Raw genomic sequence first — 18,540 nt, 5'->3', positions numbered from 1 at the left:
TCAGAGCTGGATCTGAGGGTGAAGCTCCGGAGAGCGTCAGTGCTGGATCTGAGGGTGAAGCTCCGGAGAACGTCAGAGCTGGATCTGAGGGTGAAGCTCTGGAGAGCGTCAGAGCTGGATCTGAGGGTGAAGCTCCGGAGAGCGTCAGAGCTGGATCTGAGGGTGAAGCTCCGGAGAGCGTCAGTGCTGGATCTGAGGGTGAAGCTCCGGAGAACGTCAGTGCTGGATCTGAGGGTGGAGCTCCAGAGAACGTCAGTGCTGGATCTGAGGGTGGAGCTCCAGAGAACGTCAGTGCTGGATCTGAGGGTGAAGCTCCGGAGAACGTCAGTGCTGGATCTGAGGGTGAAGCTCCGGAGAACGTCAGTGCTGGATCTGAGGGTGGAGCTCCAGAGAGCGTCAGTGCTGGATCTGAGGGTGAAGCTCCGGAGAACGTCAGAGCTGGATCTGAGGGTGAAGCTCCGGAGAGCGTCAGAGCTGGATCTGAGGGTGAAGCTCCGGAGAGCGTCAGTGCTGGATCTGAGGGTGAAGCTCCGGAGAACGTCAGTGCTGGATCTGAGGGTGAAGCTCCAGAGAGCGTCAGTGCTGGATCTGAGGGTGAAGCTCCGGAGAACGTCAGTGCTGGATCTGAGGGTGGAGCTCCAGAGAGCGTCAGTGCTGGATCTGAGGGTGAAGCTCCGGAGAACGTCAGTCCTGGATCTAAGGGTGAAGCTCCGGAGAACGTCAATGCTGGATCTGAGGGTGAAGCTCCGGAGAGCGTCAGAGCTGGATCTGAGGGTGGAGCTCCGGAGAGCGTCAGAGCTGGATCTGAGGGTGAAGCTCCGGAGAGCGTCAGTGCTGGATCTGAGGGTGAAGCTCCGGAGAACGTCAGTGCTGGATCTGAGGGTGAAGCTCCGGAGAATGTCAGTGCTGGATCTGAGGGTGAAGCTCCGGAGAACGTCAGTGCTGGATCTGAGGGTGAAGCTCCGGAGAGCATCAGTGCTGGATCTGAGGGTGAAGCTCCGGAGAGCGTCAGTGCTGGATCTGAGGTTGAAGCTCCGGAGAACGTCAGTGCTGGATCTGAGGGTGGAGCTCCAGAGAGCGTCAGAGTTGGATCTGAGGGTGAAGCTCCGGAGAACTTCAGAGCTGGATCTGAGGGTGGACCTCCGGGGGAATGTCAGCGTTGGATCTGAGGGTGAAGCTCGGGAGAGCCTCAGTGCTGGATCTGAGGGTGGAGCTCCGGAGAACGTCAGTGCTGGATCTGAGGGTGAAGCTCCGGAGAACGTCAGTGCTGGATCTGAGGGTGAAGCTCCGGAGAACGTCAGAGCTGGATCTGAGGGTGGACCTCCGGGGGAATGTCAGCGTTGGATCTGAGGGTGAAGCTCCGGAGAGCCTCAGTGCTGGATCTGAGGGTGGAGCTCCGGAGAACGTCAGTGCTGGATCTGAGGGTGAAGCTCCGGAGAGCCTCAGTGCTGGATTTGAGGGTGGAGCTTCAGAGAACGTCAGTGCTGGATCTGAGGGTGGACCTCCGGGGGAATGTCAGCGTTGGATCTGAGGGTGAAGCTTCCGGAGAACGTCAGAGCTGGATCTGAGGGTGAAGCGCCAGAGAACGTCAGAGCTGGATCTGAGGGTGAAGCTCCCGGGGAGCGTCTGTGCTGGATCTAAGGGTGGAGCTCCGGGGAACATCAGTCCTGGATCCGAGGGGGGAGCTCCGGAGAATGTCAGTGCTGGATCTGAGTGTGGAGCTCCAGAGAACGTCAGTGCTGGATCTGAGGGTGAAGCTCCGGAGAACGTCAGAGCTGGATCTGAGGGTGAAGCTCCGGAGAACGTCAGTGCTGGATCTAAGGGTGAAGCTCCGGGGGAATGTCAGAGCTGGATCTGAGGGTGAAGCTCCGGAGAACGTCAGAGCTGGATCTGAGGGTGAAGCTCCGGAGAACGTCAGAGCTGGATCTGAGGATGAAGCTCCGGAGAGCGTCAGTGCTGGATCTAAGGGTGGAGCTCCGGAGAACGTCAGTCCTGGATTTGAGGTTGAAGCTCTGGCGAACGTCAGTGCTGCATCTGAGGGTGGAACTCCAGAGAATGTCAGTGTTGGATCTGAGGGTGGAGCTCTGGAGAATATCAGTGCTGGATCTGAGGGTGGAGCTCCAGAGAACATCAGTTCTGGATCTGAGAGTAGAGCTCCGGAGAACGTCAGTGCTGGATCTGAGGGTGGAGCTCCGGACGTCAGTGCTGGATCTGAGGGTGGAGCACCAGGGAACGTCAGTGTTGGATCTAAGGGAGGAGTTCTGGAGAACATCAGTGTTGGGTTGGAGGGTGGATTTCTGGAGAATGTCAGTGCTTGACCTGAGGGTGGAGCTCCGGAGGTTATCAGTGCTGTATCTGAAGGTGGAGCTCCAGGGAACGTCAGTGTTGGATCTGAGGATGAAGCTCCACCCCAGTGTTGGATATGAGGGCCCACCAAGACCACACAAACATGTCTGCCATTAGGGTCTGACCTAAAGTACCTGCCATCACATGGGAAGAAGTTCGGCTCCATCATACCAGCACCAGGGCTGGGCGAGAAAGGTGGAGGACAAAACTAGTTCATGGCGGTGTTGAGAAATAATAGAAAATTAAATACTAACCTTTTCTTTCCTGGTGCCTATCCATGGCAACATACACATGATGAGAACGGAGCAACCAACCATGTGTGCACTAGGATACAGGGGGATACTGGAGCAGTGCCTTCACCCCGTAGGTGCATACTCAGCCCACATACAGGGCACACTGTGTAATATATATCTGACCACAAGATGGCTCCACACTCCACTGTCACTGCTTGACATGTCAATGTAACATCAGGACAGTAGGGGGCGTATTTAAAAAGCATTGACAGTGACTTTCAATAAACATTCACTAGAGGTAAATCATTTGCTGTAATTTTAAATGCATGCACCAGATGCAGCTCACTGGGATGCGCCTCATGGTGTGAACAAGCCCCTAAGTGCTCATTTACACTTGCTTCGACTTTAACACACATTAAAGAGCCCACTGCTTCAACTTTTTTGTTTTTGATGCTTTTTTGAAGCTTTAATGAAACTTGGAAAATGCCCTGTGTGTTGATTTTCTATTTGGTTTAAAGGGGCCAAGTAGATCCCGAATATTCCGATATTCAAAAAGGGTCAGAGGCATGTCCCGGGAAATTATAGGCCTGTCAGTTTGACATCGATAGTATGTAAACCTCTGGAGGGGATGATAAGGGACTATATTGTAGAGTTTGCTAATGACAACAGCATCATCAGCAGTAATCAGCACGGGTTTACAAATGGGCGTTCTTGTCAAACCAATCTATTAGCATTCTACGAGGAGGTGAGCTGTGAGCTAGATAGATGCGTTTCTGCACACACATTTTTGATGCGATCCGGTGCAATTTTTTCTTCACTTTAATTAAGGGCACATGCATTCCGGTGCATTTTACTGCATTTCAGTACAGTGAAGAAAAAAAATAATGCAAGGTCTAGTTTTTTCTTTTTGGAACTGACTGCACTGGTGTGAACTATGTATTGGAAACCATATAACCTACTATCCATGCGTTATTGATGCAGGGAAAAAAAAAAATGCACTGGACTTGCATGTGGTGCAAACCAGTCCTTATGGTGTCTGGTAGACCTTGTGGGAAGCTATCAATAAGGGCTTTTGTGGTGTCTGGTAGACCTTATGCGAAGTGACCGTACGATGGGCTTTCGTGGTGTCTGGCAGACCCAGTGAGAAGTCACCATATGATGGGATTGCGTGGTGTCCACCTGTGGGAAGTGGCTGGATGCTGGCCTTTTGTGCTGTCTGGTGGACCCAGTTGGAAGTGACCATACTATGGGCTTTTGTGGCACCTGGTGGACCAGCAGACCCTGTGGCAAGTGGCCGTATGCTGGGCTTTTGAGGTGTCTGGTAAACCCTGTGGGAAGTGACCATATGATGGGCTTTTGTGGCATCTAGTGGACCCTGTGGGAAATGGCCATATGGTGGGCTTTTGTGTTGTCTGGTAAATCCTGTGGGAAGTGACCGTATGATGGTCTTACGTGGTGTCCAGTAGACCCTGTGGGAAATGACTATGATGGGCTTTTGTGGCATCTGGTAGACCTTTTGGGAATTGACTGCACTGGTGTGAACTATGTATTGGAAACCATATAACCTACTATCCATGCGTTTTTGATGCAGAAAAAAAAATGCACTGGGCTGCATGTGGTGCAAACCGGTCCTTATGGTGTCTGGTAGACCTTGTGGGAAGCGATCAATAAGGGCTTTTGTGGTGTCTGGTAGACCTTATGCGAAGTGACCATATGATGGGCTTTCGTGGTGTCTGACAGACCCTGTGAGAAGTCACCATATGATGGGCTTGCGTGGTGTCCACCTGTGGGAAGTGGCTGGATGCTGGCCTTTTGTGCTGTCTGGTGGACCCGGTTGGAAGTGACCATACTATGGGCTTTTGTGGCATCTGGTAGAACCTGTGGGGGCTAGCAGACCCTGTGGCAAGTGGCCGTATGCTGGGCTTTTGTGGTGTCTGGTAAACCCTGTGGGAAGTGACCATATGATGGGCTTTTGTGGCATCTAGTTGACCCTGTGGGAAATGGCCATATGGTGGGCATTTGTGGTGGCTAGCAGACCCTGAGGGAAGTGGCCGTATGATGGGCTTTTGTGTTGTCTGGTAAATCCTGTGGGAAGTGACCGTATGATGGTCTTACGTGGTGTCCAGTAGACCCTGTGGGAAATGACCATATGAATGGCTTTTGTGGCATCTGGTAGACCTTTTGGGAATTGACTGTATGATGGGCTTTTGTGGCGTCTGGTTAACCTTGTGGGAAGTAACCATGCGATGGGCTTTTGTGGTGTCTGGTAGACCTTTTGGGAATTGACTGTATGATGGGCTTTTGTGGTGTCTGGTTAACCTTGTGGGAAGTAACCATACGATGGGCTTTTGTGCCATCTGGTTAACCTTGCGGGAAGCAACCATATGATGGGTTTATGTGGCGTTTGGTAGACCTTGTGGGAAATTACCATATAAAATGAGCTTTTGTGGTACGATTGATCTTGTGCAAAGTGACCATGTGATGGGTGAACTTAGATGAAAGCCCACAGGTGAGCCTACACATTCTAAAGAATTGTCCAGCAGGTTTGTGCATAGGAGATGACAACTAACCCATTTGATATGATGGATAACTCTTTCCTGAGCTGACAAAGGCCATCATATTAATTTCCTGTTGCAAATTATATGTGGAGATCGTTATGGTGTTGGTATGCAGGCACTGTCCATTGGCTGGTTCATACAAAAAAGGACACAGTACTGCAGCTGCTACAGGTACCTCAGCAACCTTCTTGGCTGCCTCCATTCAAGTCATCGCCATCCTCTCTGATCTTCTTTCAAATTCCAGTCAGATTATACCCAAGTCAGTAACCCGCAGGAGACGTGTGCAAATAATGACGATTCCGATTCGCAAGAATATAAACCGAGTCGTCTAGAGCTCTGAGCTATTACTGGCAACTAAAAACTGTCCATGAAGCACTTTTTAGTAAAAATGTATTGCAGATTTCAGGCGATTATTGGTGATTTTAGGCGTGTAGAGATTTCAACTCGAAAAGTCCATCTCTAAATGTAAAGTGCACCTGTTTGGTAGGGCAGTCATCTTTGCACTTGTATACAGATTAATGTGCTCTATTTAGGTTCTCCATGTACAGCACCACCTCTGGTGGAACACTTGGATGTTCTCACGAAGAAAGCATAAAGTTGTTGGTGAGGGCACAAATGACCGTTGCCTTTAGCATCTCAAGCTGCGTGGAGGTCTCATTACTGAACAGAGGTACTATAGGGAGTAACATATTTTATATAAAAGCACAGGTCCTCTTATTTCACAGAGCTTTGAACCTTACCGAAAGTCAGAGCTCTGCAATTTTGGCAACTTGCCCGGAGCTCATCCACTGTGAGAAGTTCTCCCTGCCCTATGCCATTTATGGTTCACAAACCCATTCTCACGAGACACTTTTCTCTGATTTTCCCGAAGAAAGCATCAAGTTGTTGGTGAGGGCACGAATGACCGTTGTCTTTAGCATCTCAAGCTGCGTGGAGGTCTCATTACTGAACAGAGGTACTATAGGGAGTAACATATTTTATATAAAAGCACAGGTCCTCTTATTTCACAGAGCTTGGAACCTTACCGAAAGCCAGGAGCTCTGCAATTTTGGCAACTTGCCCAGAGCTCATCCACTGTGAGAAGTTCTCCCTGCCTTATGCCATGTCCACCCTATGCCGTTTATGGTTCACAAATCCATTGTCACGAGACTCTTCTCAGATTTACCCAAAGAAAGCATCAAGTTGGTGAGGGCACGAATGACAGTTGTCTTTGGCATCTCAAGCTGCGTGGAGGTCTCATTACTGAACAGAGGTACTACAGGGAGCAACATATTTTATATAAAAGCACAGGTCCTTATTTTACAGAGCTTAGAACCTTACCGAAAGCCAGAGCTCTGCAATTTTGGCAACTTGCCCGGAGCTGATCCAGTGTGAGAAGTTCTCCCTGCCCTATGCCATGTCCACCCTATACCGTTTATGGTTCACAAACCCATTCTCACGAGACGCTTTTCTCAGATTTTCCCAAAGAAAGCATAAAGTTGTTGGTGAGGGCACGAATGACCGTTTGCCTTTGGCATCTCAAGCTGCATGGAGGTCTCATTACTGAACAGAGGTACTATAGGGAGCAACATATTTTATATAAAAGCACAGGTCCTCTTATTTCACAGAGCTTAGAACCTTACCGAAAGCCAGAGCTCTGCAATTTTGGCAACTTCTCCAGAGCTCATACAGTGTGAGAAGTTCTCCCTGCCCTATGCCATGTCCACCCTAAACCATTTACGGTTCACAAACCCATTCTCACAAGGCTCTTTTCTCAGATTTTGTTTTTATTGTCAAAACATTTTTATTTAAAAAAAAAATCTTACCCAGCGATTACAAGTAACAGTTAGATATTCCAATCGTACAAAACACGAGAGCGACAAAATGATTGGGATCCCTTTGTTGGAGTCTGGAAAGGGGGGGGGGGGGGGGAGGGAAACGCCATCACCCGTCACTCTACAGTTCCTGCATTCCAGACAAGCCCCCAATTTCCAACAAATTAAAACTTGTCACCAACTCACCCAGGAGGAAACATGGCTACCATAGAGGGGGGGCCTTCTGCTAGGGGCGACCACACACAAGTCCTCTGGAGAAGGGCTGGGGGGACAGGCTGACCCCTCCCTCCCCTCAGTGGAGAAGGGCTGGGGGACAGGCTAACCCCTCCCTCCCCCCAGTGGAGAAGGGCTGGGGGGACAAGCTGACCCCTCCCTCCCCCAGCGGAGAAGGGCTGGGGGACAGGCTGACCCCTCCCTCCCCCAGCGGAGAAGGGCTGGGGGACAGGCTGACCCCTCCCTCCCCCAGCGGAGAAGGGCTGGGGGACAGGCTGACCCCTCCCTCCCCCAGCGGAGAAGGGCTGGGGGACAGGCTGACCCCTCCCTCCCCCAGCGGAGAAGGGCTGGGGGACAGGCTGACCCCTCCCTCCCCCAGCGGAGAAGGGCTGGGGGACAGGCTGACCCCTCCCTCCCCCAGCGAAGAAGAGCTGGGGGACAGGCTGACCCCTCCCTCCCCCAGCGAAGAAGAGCTGGGGGACAGGCTGACCCCTCCCTCCCCCAGCGAAGAAGAGCTGGGGGACAGGCTGACCCCTCCCTCCCCCAGCGAAGAAGAGCTGGGGGACAGGCTGACCCCCTCCCTCCCCCAGTGAAGAAGAGCTGGGAGACAGGCTGACCCCTCCCTCCCCCAGTGAAGAAGAGCTGGGAGACAGGCTGACCCCTCCCTCCCCCAGTGGAGAAGAGCTGGGGACACTAACGCCTCCCTCCCCCAGTGCAGAAGGGCTGGGGGACAGGCTGACACCTCCCTTCCCCAGTGGAGAAGAGCTGGGGGACAGGCTGACACCTCCCTTCCCCCAGTGGAGAAGAGCTGGGGGACAGGCTGACACCTCCCTCCCACAGTGGAGAAGGGCTGGGGACACCAACGCCTCCCTCCCACAGTGGAGAAAGGCTGGGGACACCAACGCCTCCCTCCCACAGTGGAGAAAGGCTGGGGACACCAACGCCTCCCTCCCACAGTGGAGAAGGGCTGGGGACACCAACGCCTCCCTCCCACAGTGGAGAAGGGCTGGGGACACCAACGCCTCCCTCCCACAGTGGAGAAGGGCTGGGGACACCAACGCCTCCCTCCCACAGTGGAGAAGGGCTGGGGACACCAACGCCTCCCTCCCACAGTGGAAAAGGGCTGGGGACACCAACGCCTCCCTCCCACAGTGGAGAAGGGCTGGGGACACCAACGCCTCCCTCTGCCTGAGTGATATGAAAAAACAAGCAATTAAACTTGTGATATTAAGCTGCTTACACACCAATCCAACGGTGAACTGCAGAGTAGTAGTGACAGGTCCTCTTTCCGCTGTGTTTGCAACACAGTAGCTGGGAATAGAAAACACTAACTGGGGGGCCCCCCGATATGCTAATCGAGTGAAAGGGCCCCGCCGTGAGCCAACCTCACCTTACCCCAAATGTATCAAATACAGTGCATCTTAACAGTTTGCGGTACAAAGCCAATGTGTAGCAAGACAATTTCTACAAACATACTGGATTTTTACCGGAGCCCAAAAAAAAAGAAAAAAAATTAAAAAGATTAAAGAAAGGATGTCCTGCAAAATTAAACCCTTTCACTGCCAGGGACATTCGCTGCAACCACTGTATAGTCACAGGAAGAGAGGGCAGAAGTTACATGTGTAGTGCTAATCTTCCCGTCTGTACGAGTGAAAAGACCCGCCTTTTATCTCAGGGGGGGTCTGTGGGAGGATCCAGTTATGGGTGGAGATGGCGGATACGTGTAAAAGGCCCGGCGGCTTAAATCTCCGGGATCCAGTTATAGAGGGGGCTGGCAGATGCACATAAACAAAAAACAGTACCAGCAATGGCTACCTACCCTCTGCCTGTGTGTAGGGGACAGGACTCTGTCTCAGCAAGCGACGGTCCTCCCGCCCAAACAAGATGGAGCCTGGCGCGGTGTCTACAGCACTTTAATAGTGTATAAATAACAAGCTTGTTAATGAAGCCTTAAAAGGGGGTTCCCCGGGGGTACGGATTGGCTTTACACTGGAATGTCTGAGTTAGTCTGGTGCATTATGAATCCTGCCGCTAACAGTGAAGTTACAAATAATATATTTATATATAAATCAAAGAAGAAAAAAAAAAAAAGTTGACTTTTTTTTTTAAATACTGGTATGAAGATGACTCTTTTCTTTATAAAATCTCTTAACTCATTACAGAATAAATGGAAAAAAGACAGGCCAGTAAGAACACTCTAAAGATTAATAAACATCACTTCGAGGGTATTTGTGTGACAGTAAAGATGCCATGGGCTCTCCCCGACACGTGCTGACATCCCCCCCCTTGTCTCATGAGGGAGGGTTATCGGGGATAGGTTGTGTGCGGATTACGGCGTGGGTTCTGTTCTCGTTAGATGAGAAGGCACGTGGTTTTCTTCTTGCCACGTCTGGCTTGCAGAGCCGCCCTTGTGGCCAGCTCGAACACCTCCCGGACGCCATCTTTTGTCTTAGCCGAGCACTCCATGTAGCCGTAAGCCGAGATCCTGTTCGCCATGTCACGCCCCTCCTCCGGCTTTACCGGCTCCTGAAAACAAGGAAATGGCGAAGGAATTAAATACAGAAAACCGAGCAAGCTGCTGTAAAAACAAGTGGCAATTTCCTATTGTGCTGGATATTGTATACCGAGGGCAGCTCTGTCTCGCACACTCTGGTGGATGACGTACACCACTATAAGGAGGCGCTAAATTATATACTTTACACCCCTTTAATCTTCACATTCTGGCTTGTCTGTACATTGTTCTGTATGTGAGATATTTAACACCACTCCAGTCTGTACCCAGTGCTGCATGCTATATACTCCACACCACTCCAGCCTGTACCCAGTGCTGTATGCTATATACTCCACACCACTCCAGCCTGTGCCGTATGCTATATACTCCACACCACTCCAGCCTGTGCCGTATGCTATATACTCCACACCACTCCAGCCTGTACCCAGTGCCGTATGCTATATACACCACACCAGGCTGTACCCAGTGCTGCATGCTATATACTCCACACCACTCCAGCCTTTGCCGTATGCTATATACTCCACACCACTCCAGCCTGTACCCAGTGCTGCATGCTATATACTCCACACCACTATAGCCTTTACCCAGTGCTGTATGCTATATACTCCACACTACTCCAGCCTGTACCCTGTGCCGTATGCTATATACGCCACACCACTCCAGCCTGTACCCAGTGCCATACACTCCACACCACTCCAGCCTGTATCCAGTGCTGTATGCTATATACTCCACACCACTCCAGCCTGTACCCAGTGCCATATGTTACACAATTTTAAGGACGGCAAAAAGCCTTAAATTTTAAACTTTTCAGACATCCTTCCTCTGCCTCGTGTGCGACATTGCCTTGTGTTTTCCTTCATACTAGGGAATTGAGAAGTGTGCTGTGTCCACATTCTAACAATACTTGCTCCTGTCTAGTTTTATACACCATTATTTCAGATGTCATTTAGGAGGGCTGCTGACAGACACTAGGGGGAGAAATGTATTAATCTGGACCTGTAACCCCATCATGAAATTATTAAACCGCAAATGTAACATAACATCTAAGAGTTGCCCTTTAACTTATTCTAATTAATCGCACATTGATGGACCTACAGGTCCTTCTCAAAAAATTAGCACATTGTGATAAAGTTCATTATTTTCTGTAATGTACTGATAAACATTAGACTTTCATATATTTTAGATTCATTACACACAACTGAAGTAGTGCAAGCCTTTTATTGTTTTAATATTGATGATTTTGGCATACAGCTCATGAAAAACCAAAATCCCTATCTCAAAAAATTAGCATATTTCATTCGACCAATAAAAAAAAAGTGTTTTTAATACAAAAAAAGTCAACCTTCAAATAATTATGTTCAGTTATGCACTCAATACTTGGTCGGGAATCCTTTTGCAGAAATGACTGCTTCAATGCGGCGTGGCATGGAGGCAATCAGCCTGTGGCACTGCTGAGGTGTTATGGAGGCCCTGGATGCTTCGATAGCGGCCTTGAGCTCATCCAGAGTGTTGGGTCTTGCGTCTCTCAACTTTCTCTTCACAACATCCCACAGATTCTCTATGGAGAGGGATGTTGTGAAGGAGAGTTGGCAGGCCAATTGAGCACGGTAATACCATCGTCAGTAAACCATTTACCAGTGGTTTTGGCACTGTGAGCAGGTGCCAGGTCGTGCTGAAAAATTAAATCTTCATCTCCATAAAACTTTTCAGCAGATGGAAGCATGAAGTGCTCCAAAATCTCCTGATAGCTAGCTGCATTGACCCTGCCCTTGATAAAACACAGTGGACCAACACCAGCAGCTGACATGGCACCCCAGACCATCACTGACTTTGGGTACTTGACACTGGACTTCAGGCATTTTGGCATTTCCCTCTCCCCAGTCTTCCTCCAGACTCTGGCACCTTTATTTCCGAATGACATGCAAAATTTGCTTTCATCCAAAAAAGTACTTTGGACCACTGAGCAACAGTCCAGTGCTGATTCTCTGTAGCCCAGGTCAGGCGCTTCTGCCGCTGTTTCTGGTTCAAAAGTGGCTTGACCTGAGGAATGCGGCACCTGTAGCCCATTTCCTGCACACGCCTGTACACGGTGGCTCTAGATGTTTCTACTCCAGACTCAGTCCACTGCTTCCGCAGGTCCCCCAAGGTCTGGAATCGGTCCTTCTCCACAATCTTTGTCAGGGTCCGGTCACCTCTTCTCGTTGTGCAGCGTTTTCTGCCACACTTTTTCCTTCCCACAGACTTCCCACTGAGGTGCCTTGATATAGCACTCTGGGAACAGCCTATTCGTTCAGAAATTTCTTTCTGTGTCTTACCCTCTTGCTTGAGGGTGTCAATGATGGCCTTCTGGACAGCAGTCACGTCGGCAGTCTTACCCATAATTGCGGTTTTGAGTAATGAACCAGGCTGGGAGTTTTTAAAAGCCTCAGGAATCTTTTCCAGGTGTTTAGAGTTAATTATTTGATTCAGATGACATGATATGCTAATTTTTTGAGATAGGATTTTTGGTTTTTCATGAGCTGTATGCCAAAATCATCAATATTAAAACAATAAAAGGCTTGCACTACTTCAGTTGTGTGTAATGAATCTAAAATATATGAAAGTCTAATGTTTATCAGTACATTACAGAAAATAATGAACTTTATCACAATATGCTCATTTTTTGAGAAGGACCTGTATATAAAGACATTTTGGAGTCAGAGGTTTAATATACAGAAGTGGGCCCCTAACTTCCTCCGCTGCTCCATCCATCTCCACGGGGACATTTACTTACCTGTTTCATCTTTGTCAGCTCTCGGCGGGTGTGCTCGTCATTACGCAGGTCCTTCTTGTTCCCCACCAGGATGATGGGCACATTGGGGCAGAAATGTTTTACTTCCGGAGTCCACTTCTCAGGGATATTTTCTGTGGGGGGAAAAAAAGAAATCCTCATCAGAGATCATCTTTCCTTCAAACCCTAAACATAGACAGAAGGATTTCTGGGGATGACTGCTGCAACTCCTGCACACAAACGGCAATATACACTTCTATGCACACAAACGGCAATATACATATAAAAATATATATTAGACAAGGTATGATTTCATGGTGGGCAGGGTAGACCAGAAGTCTTCTGCTCTGTTAGACAAGATATGAGGTCATGGTGGACCAGGTAAACCTGGAGTCTCCTTGACCTTTAGACAAGGTATAAGGTCATTGTGGGTGGGGTAGACCTGGAGTCTCCTTGCCTGTCAATTAAGTAAGGCAGTGAGAATGGGCAAGACAGTCTGGGAGTCAGTTACCAGGTTCAGTCAACGGTGACGTAATTATGTCACCACTGGTAAAAAAAAAAAAAAAAAAAAAAGGCCTATAAATGGGGAAGTTACAGGACTGGTGACCTGGGGAGGATGTGGGTACAAACAGGAAATATGGTACACATCAGTTCCTTATTACGCCAGTTTCTGGAAGTGACGTCACAGTGGCTGCCACATTGCATAAGAATTATTTGAAGAAAGTGAACAATGAAATTTTTAAATCTGCTGAAAAGTAGTTTAGCTTTACTTTTACTACTGGCAGTTACCAATAGTAAAATATACAAGGTGAATACAATTTATACCTTTTTACCTTACATTTAGAGGGATTTAAATATAAAATTCCCTATCGCCATCCCTCTCCCTATCTCCCTATCGCCATATCGCCATCCCTCTCCCTATCTCCCTATCGCCATATCGCCATCCCTCTCCCTATCGCCATATCGCCATCCCTCTCCCTATCGCCATATCGCCATCCCTCTCCCTATCGCCATATCGCCATCCCTCTCCCTATCGCCATATCGCCATCCCTCTCCCTATCGCCATATCGCCATCCCTCTCCCTATCGCCATATCGCCATCCCTCTCCCTATCGCCATATCGCCATCCCTCTCCCTATCGCCATCCCTCTCCCTATCGCCATCCCTCTCCCTATCGCCATCCCTCTCCCTATCGCCATCCCTCTCCCTATCGCCATCCCTCTCCCTATCGCCATCCCTCTCCCTATCTCCATCCCTCTCCCTATCTCCATCCCTCTCCCTATCTCCATCCATCCCTCTCCCTATCTCCATCCCTCTCCCTATCGCCATCCCTCTCCCTATCGCCATCCCTCTCCCTATCGCCATCCCTCTCCCTATCGCCATCCCTCTCCCTATCGCCATCCCTCTCCCTATCGCCATATCGCCATCCCTCTCCCTATCGCCATATCGCCATCCCTCTCCCTATCGCCATATCGCCATCCCTCTCCCTATCACCATATCGCCATCCCTCTCCCTATCGCCATCCCTCTCCCTATCGCCATATCGCCATCCCTCTCCCTATCGCCATATCGCCATCCCTCTCCCTATCGCCATATCGCCATCCCTCTCCCTATCGCCATATCGCCATCCCTCTCCCTATCGCCATATCGCCATCCCTCTCCCTATCGCCATATCGCCATCCCTCTCCCTATCGCCATATCGCCATCCCTCTCCCTATCGCCATCCCTCTCCCTATCTCCATCCCTCTCCCTATCTCCATCCCTCTCCCTATCTCCATCCCTCTCCCTATCTCCATCCCTCTCCCTATCTCCATCCCTCTCCCTATCTCCATCCCTCTCCCTATCTCCATCCCTCTCCCTATCTCCATCCCTCTCCCTATCTCCATCCCTCTCCCTATCTCCATCCCTCTCCCTATCTCCATCCCTCTCCCTATCTCCATCCCTCTCCCTATCTCCATCCCTCTCCCTATCTCCATCCCTCTCCCTATCTCCATCCCTCTCCCTATCTCCATCCCTCTCCCTATCTCCATCCCTCTCCCTATCTCCATCCCTCTCCCTATCTCCATCCCTCTCCCTATCTCCATCCCTCTCCCTATCTCCATCCCTCTCCCTATCTCCATCCCTCTCCCTATCTCCATCCCTCTCCCTATCTCCATCCCTCTCCCTATCTCCATCCCTCTCCCTATCTCCATCCCTCTCCCTATCTCCATCCCTCTCCCTATCTCCATCCCTCTCCCTATCTCCATCCCTCTCCCTATCTCCATCCCTCTCCCTATCTCCATCCCTCTCCCTATCGCCATATCGCCATCCCTCTCCCTATCGCCATATCGCCATCCCTCTCCCTATCGCCATATCGCCATCCCTCTCCCTATCGCCATATCGCCATCCCTCTCCCTATCGCCATATCGCCATCCCTCTCCCTATCGCCATATCGCCATCCCTCTCCCTATCGCCATATCGCCATCCCTCTCCCTATCGCCATATCGCCATCCCTCTCCCCATATCGCCATCCCTCTCCCCATATCGCCATCCCTCTCCCCATATCGCCATCCCTCTCCCCATATCGCCATCCCTCTCCCCATATCTCCATCCCTCTCCCCCTCTCCATATCCCTCTCTCCCTCTCCATATCCCTCTCTCCCTCTCCATATCCCTCTCTCCCTCTCCATATCCCTCTCCATTAGGGATGCACCGAAATTTCGGCCACCGAAATTATCGGCCGAAAAGGAGCCTATCTCATTTCGGCCGATAATGGGTTAACATTGCCAAAAATAATGGCCGCCGTGGGGAAGGAGGAGGGCGCAGCGCAGGGCAGGCTTTAAAAGTCCCGCCTCTGGCCGGCCGTCCGCCTCTCAATGACGTCCCTACTACTCTGTGCATTAGTGAATGGACATACCAGGCGGGAGGGCGGGGCGAGCGGCCGCTATAGATATTACTATGTGATCCTTCCCTGTGCATCCCTGTCAGCCTGTCAGTGTCAACTATGTGTGAATGAGAACAGAACTGACCTAACACCGGGCGGGGGGGCGGGGCGAGCGGCCGCTATAGATATTACTATGTGATCCATCCCTGTGCATCCCTGTAAGCCTGTCAACTATGTGTGAATGAGAACAGAACAGAACTGACCTGACACCGGGCGGGGGGAGCGGCCGCTATTAGCTGTAACTATGTGAGCGTTTCACTTCCCTGACAGGCATGTATCTCCGCTGACAAGGAAGTGAAGCGCTCACATAGTTACAGCTAATAGCGGCCGCTCCCCCCGCCCGGTGTCAGGTCAGTTCTGTTCTGTTCTCATTCACACACAGTTGACAGGCTTACAGGGATGCACAGGGATGGATCACATAGTAATATCTATAGCGGCCGCTCGCCCCGCCCCCCCGCCCGGTGTTAGGTCAGTTCTGTTCTCATTCACACATAGTTGACACTGACAGGCTGACAGGGATGCACAGGGAAGGATCACATAGTAATATCTATCGCGGCCGCTCGCCCCGCCCCCCCGCCTGGTATGTCCATTCACTAATGCACAGAGTAGTAGGGACGTCATTGAGAGGCGGTGTCCCCGGCCAGAGGCGGGACTTTTGAATGAAGGACACCCGAGGAGGGGTAGCTGAGGCAGTGGGGGGGGGGGGGGGAGGGGGGTGGAGAGCTGAGGCAGCTTACCAATGGTATTTGTATTATGCAGCATGAGGGGTTAATGTATTGTCACTGCTGGTCACTCATCTATTAGTGACTGACCAGTGGCAGGTAATTAACCCCTTTGTGCTGCATTGGTGCAACCAGTATCAGTGCAACCAGTGTTAATTAACACTGATACTGGTTGCACCAATGCAGCACAAAGGGGTTAATTACCTGCCACTGGTCAGTCACTAATAGATGAGTGACCAGCAGTGACAATACATTAACCCCTCATGCTTCATAATACAAATACCATTGGTAATTAAATTAACCTCTTGCCAACCCGTCACAGTACATATACTGTGACAGGGTGGCAGCGACAGGTGTACGCCTGCCTGTTTTTGGTGTATGCCCCTGTTCTATCCATTTTAAATTTTTTTGGGGGAAAAAGTCATTTTCGGTTTCGGTTTTCGGCCAAGGGCATCCTGCATTTTCGGTTTCGGACCAAAATTTTCATTTCGGTGCATCCCTACTCTCCATATCTCCATCCCTCTCCATGTCTCCATCCCTCTCCATGTCTCCATCCCTCTCCATGTCTCCATCCCTCTCCATTTAAACATATGCTTATTTCATTTTCCCAGAGAATGCAGGACTACATTAAATAAAGGACACCAGTTTGGTTACTAGGGATGTCATATTCACATTTGTTTCCATTTACTCTTCTCTTGCAGATTTTTTTTTTTTTTTTTTTTTTACTGCCCTCATTAAAGATCTCCAGATTAGAGAATCCCCCTCCACCCCCCCCCCCCCCCGGTCACTATAGCCACTATGGTCACCCAACACGTACCTAAACTGTCAGGGCTATCGATGGAGAAGCACATTAATATAACATCTGTGTCTGGATAGGACAGAGGTCTCAATCTGTCGTAGTCTTCCTGTCCGGCTGTGTCCCACAAGGCAAGTTCCACCTGTATGGAGGACATAGAAAGATTACTGACTGGACAGCGCAACACATGTAGCTCCACCCCCAACCAAAACCGTCCACACCTACCTGTTTACCGTCCACCTCAATGTCAGCCACATAGTTCTCAAACACTGTGGGGACGTAGACTTCTGGGAACTGGTCTTTACTAAACACTATCAGAAGGCATGTCTTCCCGCACGCCCCATCTCCAACGATGACGAGTTTCTTACGGATGGCAGCCATGTCTGCAGAGGGAGAAATAAATCAATGAACAGCCCCAAACATCTATCCACCAATATCTGACCAACAACATGGCAGAGCTCACATTCATCTTACTGCTGGCCTATTCCCCTCATCCCCCACATACACACCATTCCCTAAAGTCAAACTCCAGGTTAAGTAAGGTTAAGTAAATATCAATCCAATTCCATTCCTCGTGTGTATTCTTACTGAATCTCGATGTGATTTGTGTATTTCTTCCAGATCTGTGCAGTACTCCAGTGTGAGACTTCCTGTAATAAAGACAGCTCACTGCTGCTCTCCCCTTGTGCAGGGAGACTGGTCTTGTCTCCGCCCCCTCCTGTAGTGGGTGGGGTCTGAAGGTCCTGTCTCACAGCTCTGCCCCTCGCCTTGTGCGGGACGACTGATTTTGTTTCCGCCCTCTCCTGTAGTTTCCTGCAAGGAGGCTGTAGTGGGTGGAGCCCGCTCGGCCCCTTCCACAGCTCCACTCTTTCCTTTTACAGGGTGACTGGTGTTGTCTCCATTCCCTCCTGTAGTTTCCTGCAAGGAGGCTGTAGTGGGTGGAGCCTGCTGGGCCCCTCCCACAGCCCCACTCTTTCCTTTTACAGGGTGACTGGTCTTGTCTCCATTCCCTCCTGTAGTTTTCTGCAGGCAGCCTGTAGTGGGTGGGGCCTGCTGGGCCCCTCCTACAGCCCCGCTCTTTCCTTTTACAGGGTGACTGGTCTTGTCTCCATTCCCTCCTGTAGTTTTCTGCAGGCAGCCTGTAGTGGGTGGAGCCTGCTGGGCCCCTTCCACAGCCCCGCTCTTTCCTTTTACAGGGTGACTGGTGTTTTCTACGCCCCCTGTAGTTTTCTGCAGGCAGTCTGTAGTGGGTGGGGTCTGCTGCACCCCTCCCACAGCACTGCTCTCATTGTGCAGGGCGACTGGTCTTGTCTCCGCCCCCTCCTGTAGTGGGTGGGGCCTGAAGGGCCTGTCTCACAGCTCTGCCCCTCTCCTTGTGTGGGGTTACTGGTTTAGTCTCCGCTCCTGTAGTTTCCTGCAGGGAGCCTATAGTAGTTGGAGCCTGCTGGGCCCCTTCCACAGCTCCACTCTTTCCTTTTACAGGGTGACTGGTCTTGTCTCCATTCCCTCCTGTAGTTTTCTGCAGGCAGCCTTTAGTGGGTGGGGTCTGCTGCACCCCTCCCACAGCACTGCTCTCATTGTGCAGGGCGACTGGTCTGGTCTCCGCCCCCCTCCTGTAGTTTTCTGCAGGCAGTCTGTAGTGGGTGGGACCTGCTA

The 18,540-nt window shown here is 50.6% G+C and overlaps 1 protein-coding gene across 1 annotated transcript in view; it reads right to left on the bottom strand.

Annotated features, from left to right (window-relative positions):
* Positions 1-9,186: 9,186 nt before the first annotated feature.
* The window catches only part of RHOA (ras homolog family member A), a 33,720-nt gene continuing 24,366 nt past the window's right edge, over positions 9,187-18,540 (bottom strand). Inside the window, exons 2-5 of the mRNA XM_082265760.1 lie at positions 17,110-17,267; positions 16,906-17,026; positions 12,450-12,580; positions 9,187-9,690 (exon numbers count right to left, since the gene is read on the bottom strand). Coding sequence (XP_082121886.1) covers positions 9,517-9,690; positions 12,450-12,580; positions 16,906-17,026; positions 17,110-17,265 — 582 coding nt within the window. The 5' untranslated portion in view covers positions 17,266-17,267 and the 3' untranslated portion in view covers positions 9,187-9,516. The remainder of the gene's footprint in view (positions 9,691-12,449; positions 12,581-16,905; positions 17,027-17,109; positions 17,268-18,540) is intronic.

The sequence above is a fragment of the Pelophylax lessonae genome (assembly GCF_965119305.1).
Source record: "Pelophylax lessonae genome assembly, chromosome: 8".
NCBI classification, from domain to species: domain Eukaryota; kingdom Metazoa; phylum Chordata; class Amphibia; order Anura; family Ranidae; genus Pelophylax; species Pelophylax lessonae.
The sequence above is the reverse complement of the archived record's forward strand: the minus strand, read 5'-3'. Positions and strand labels throughout refer to the sequence as shown.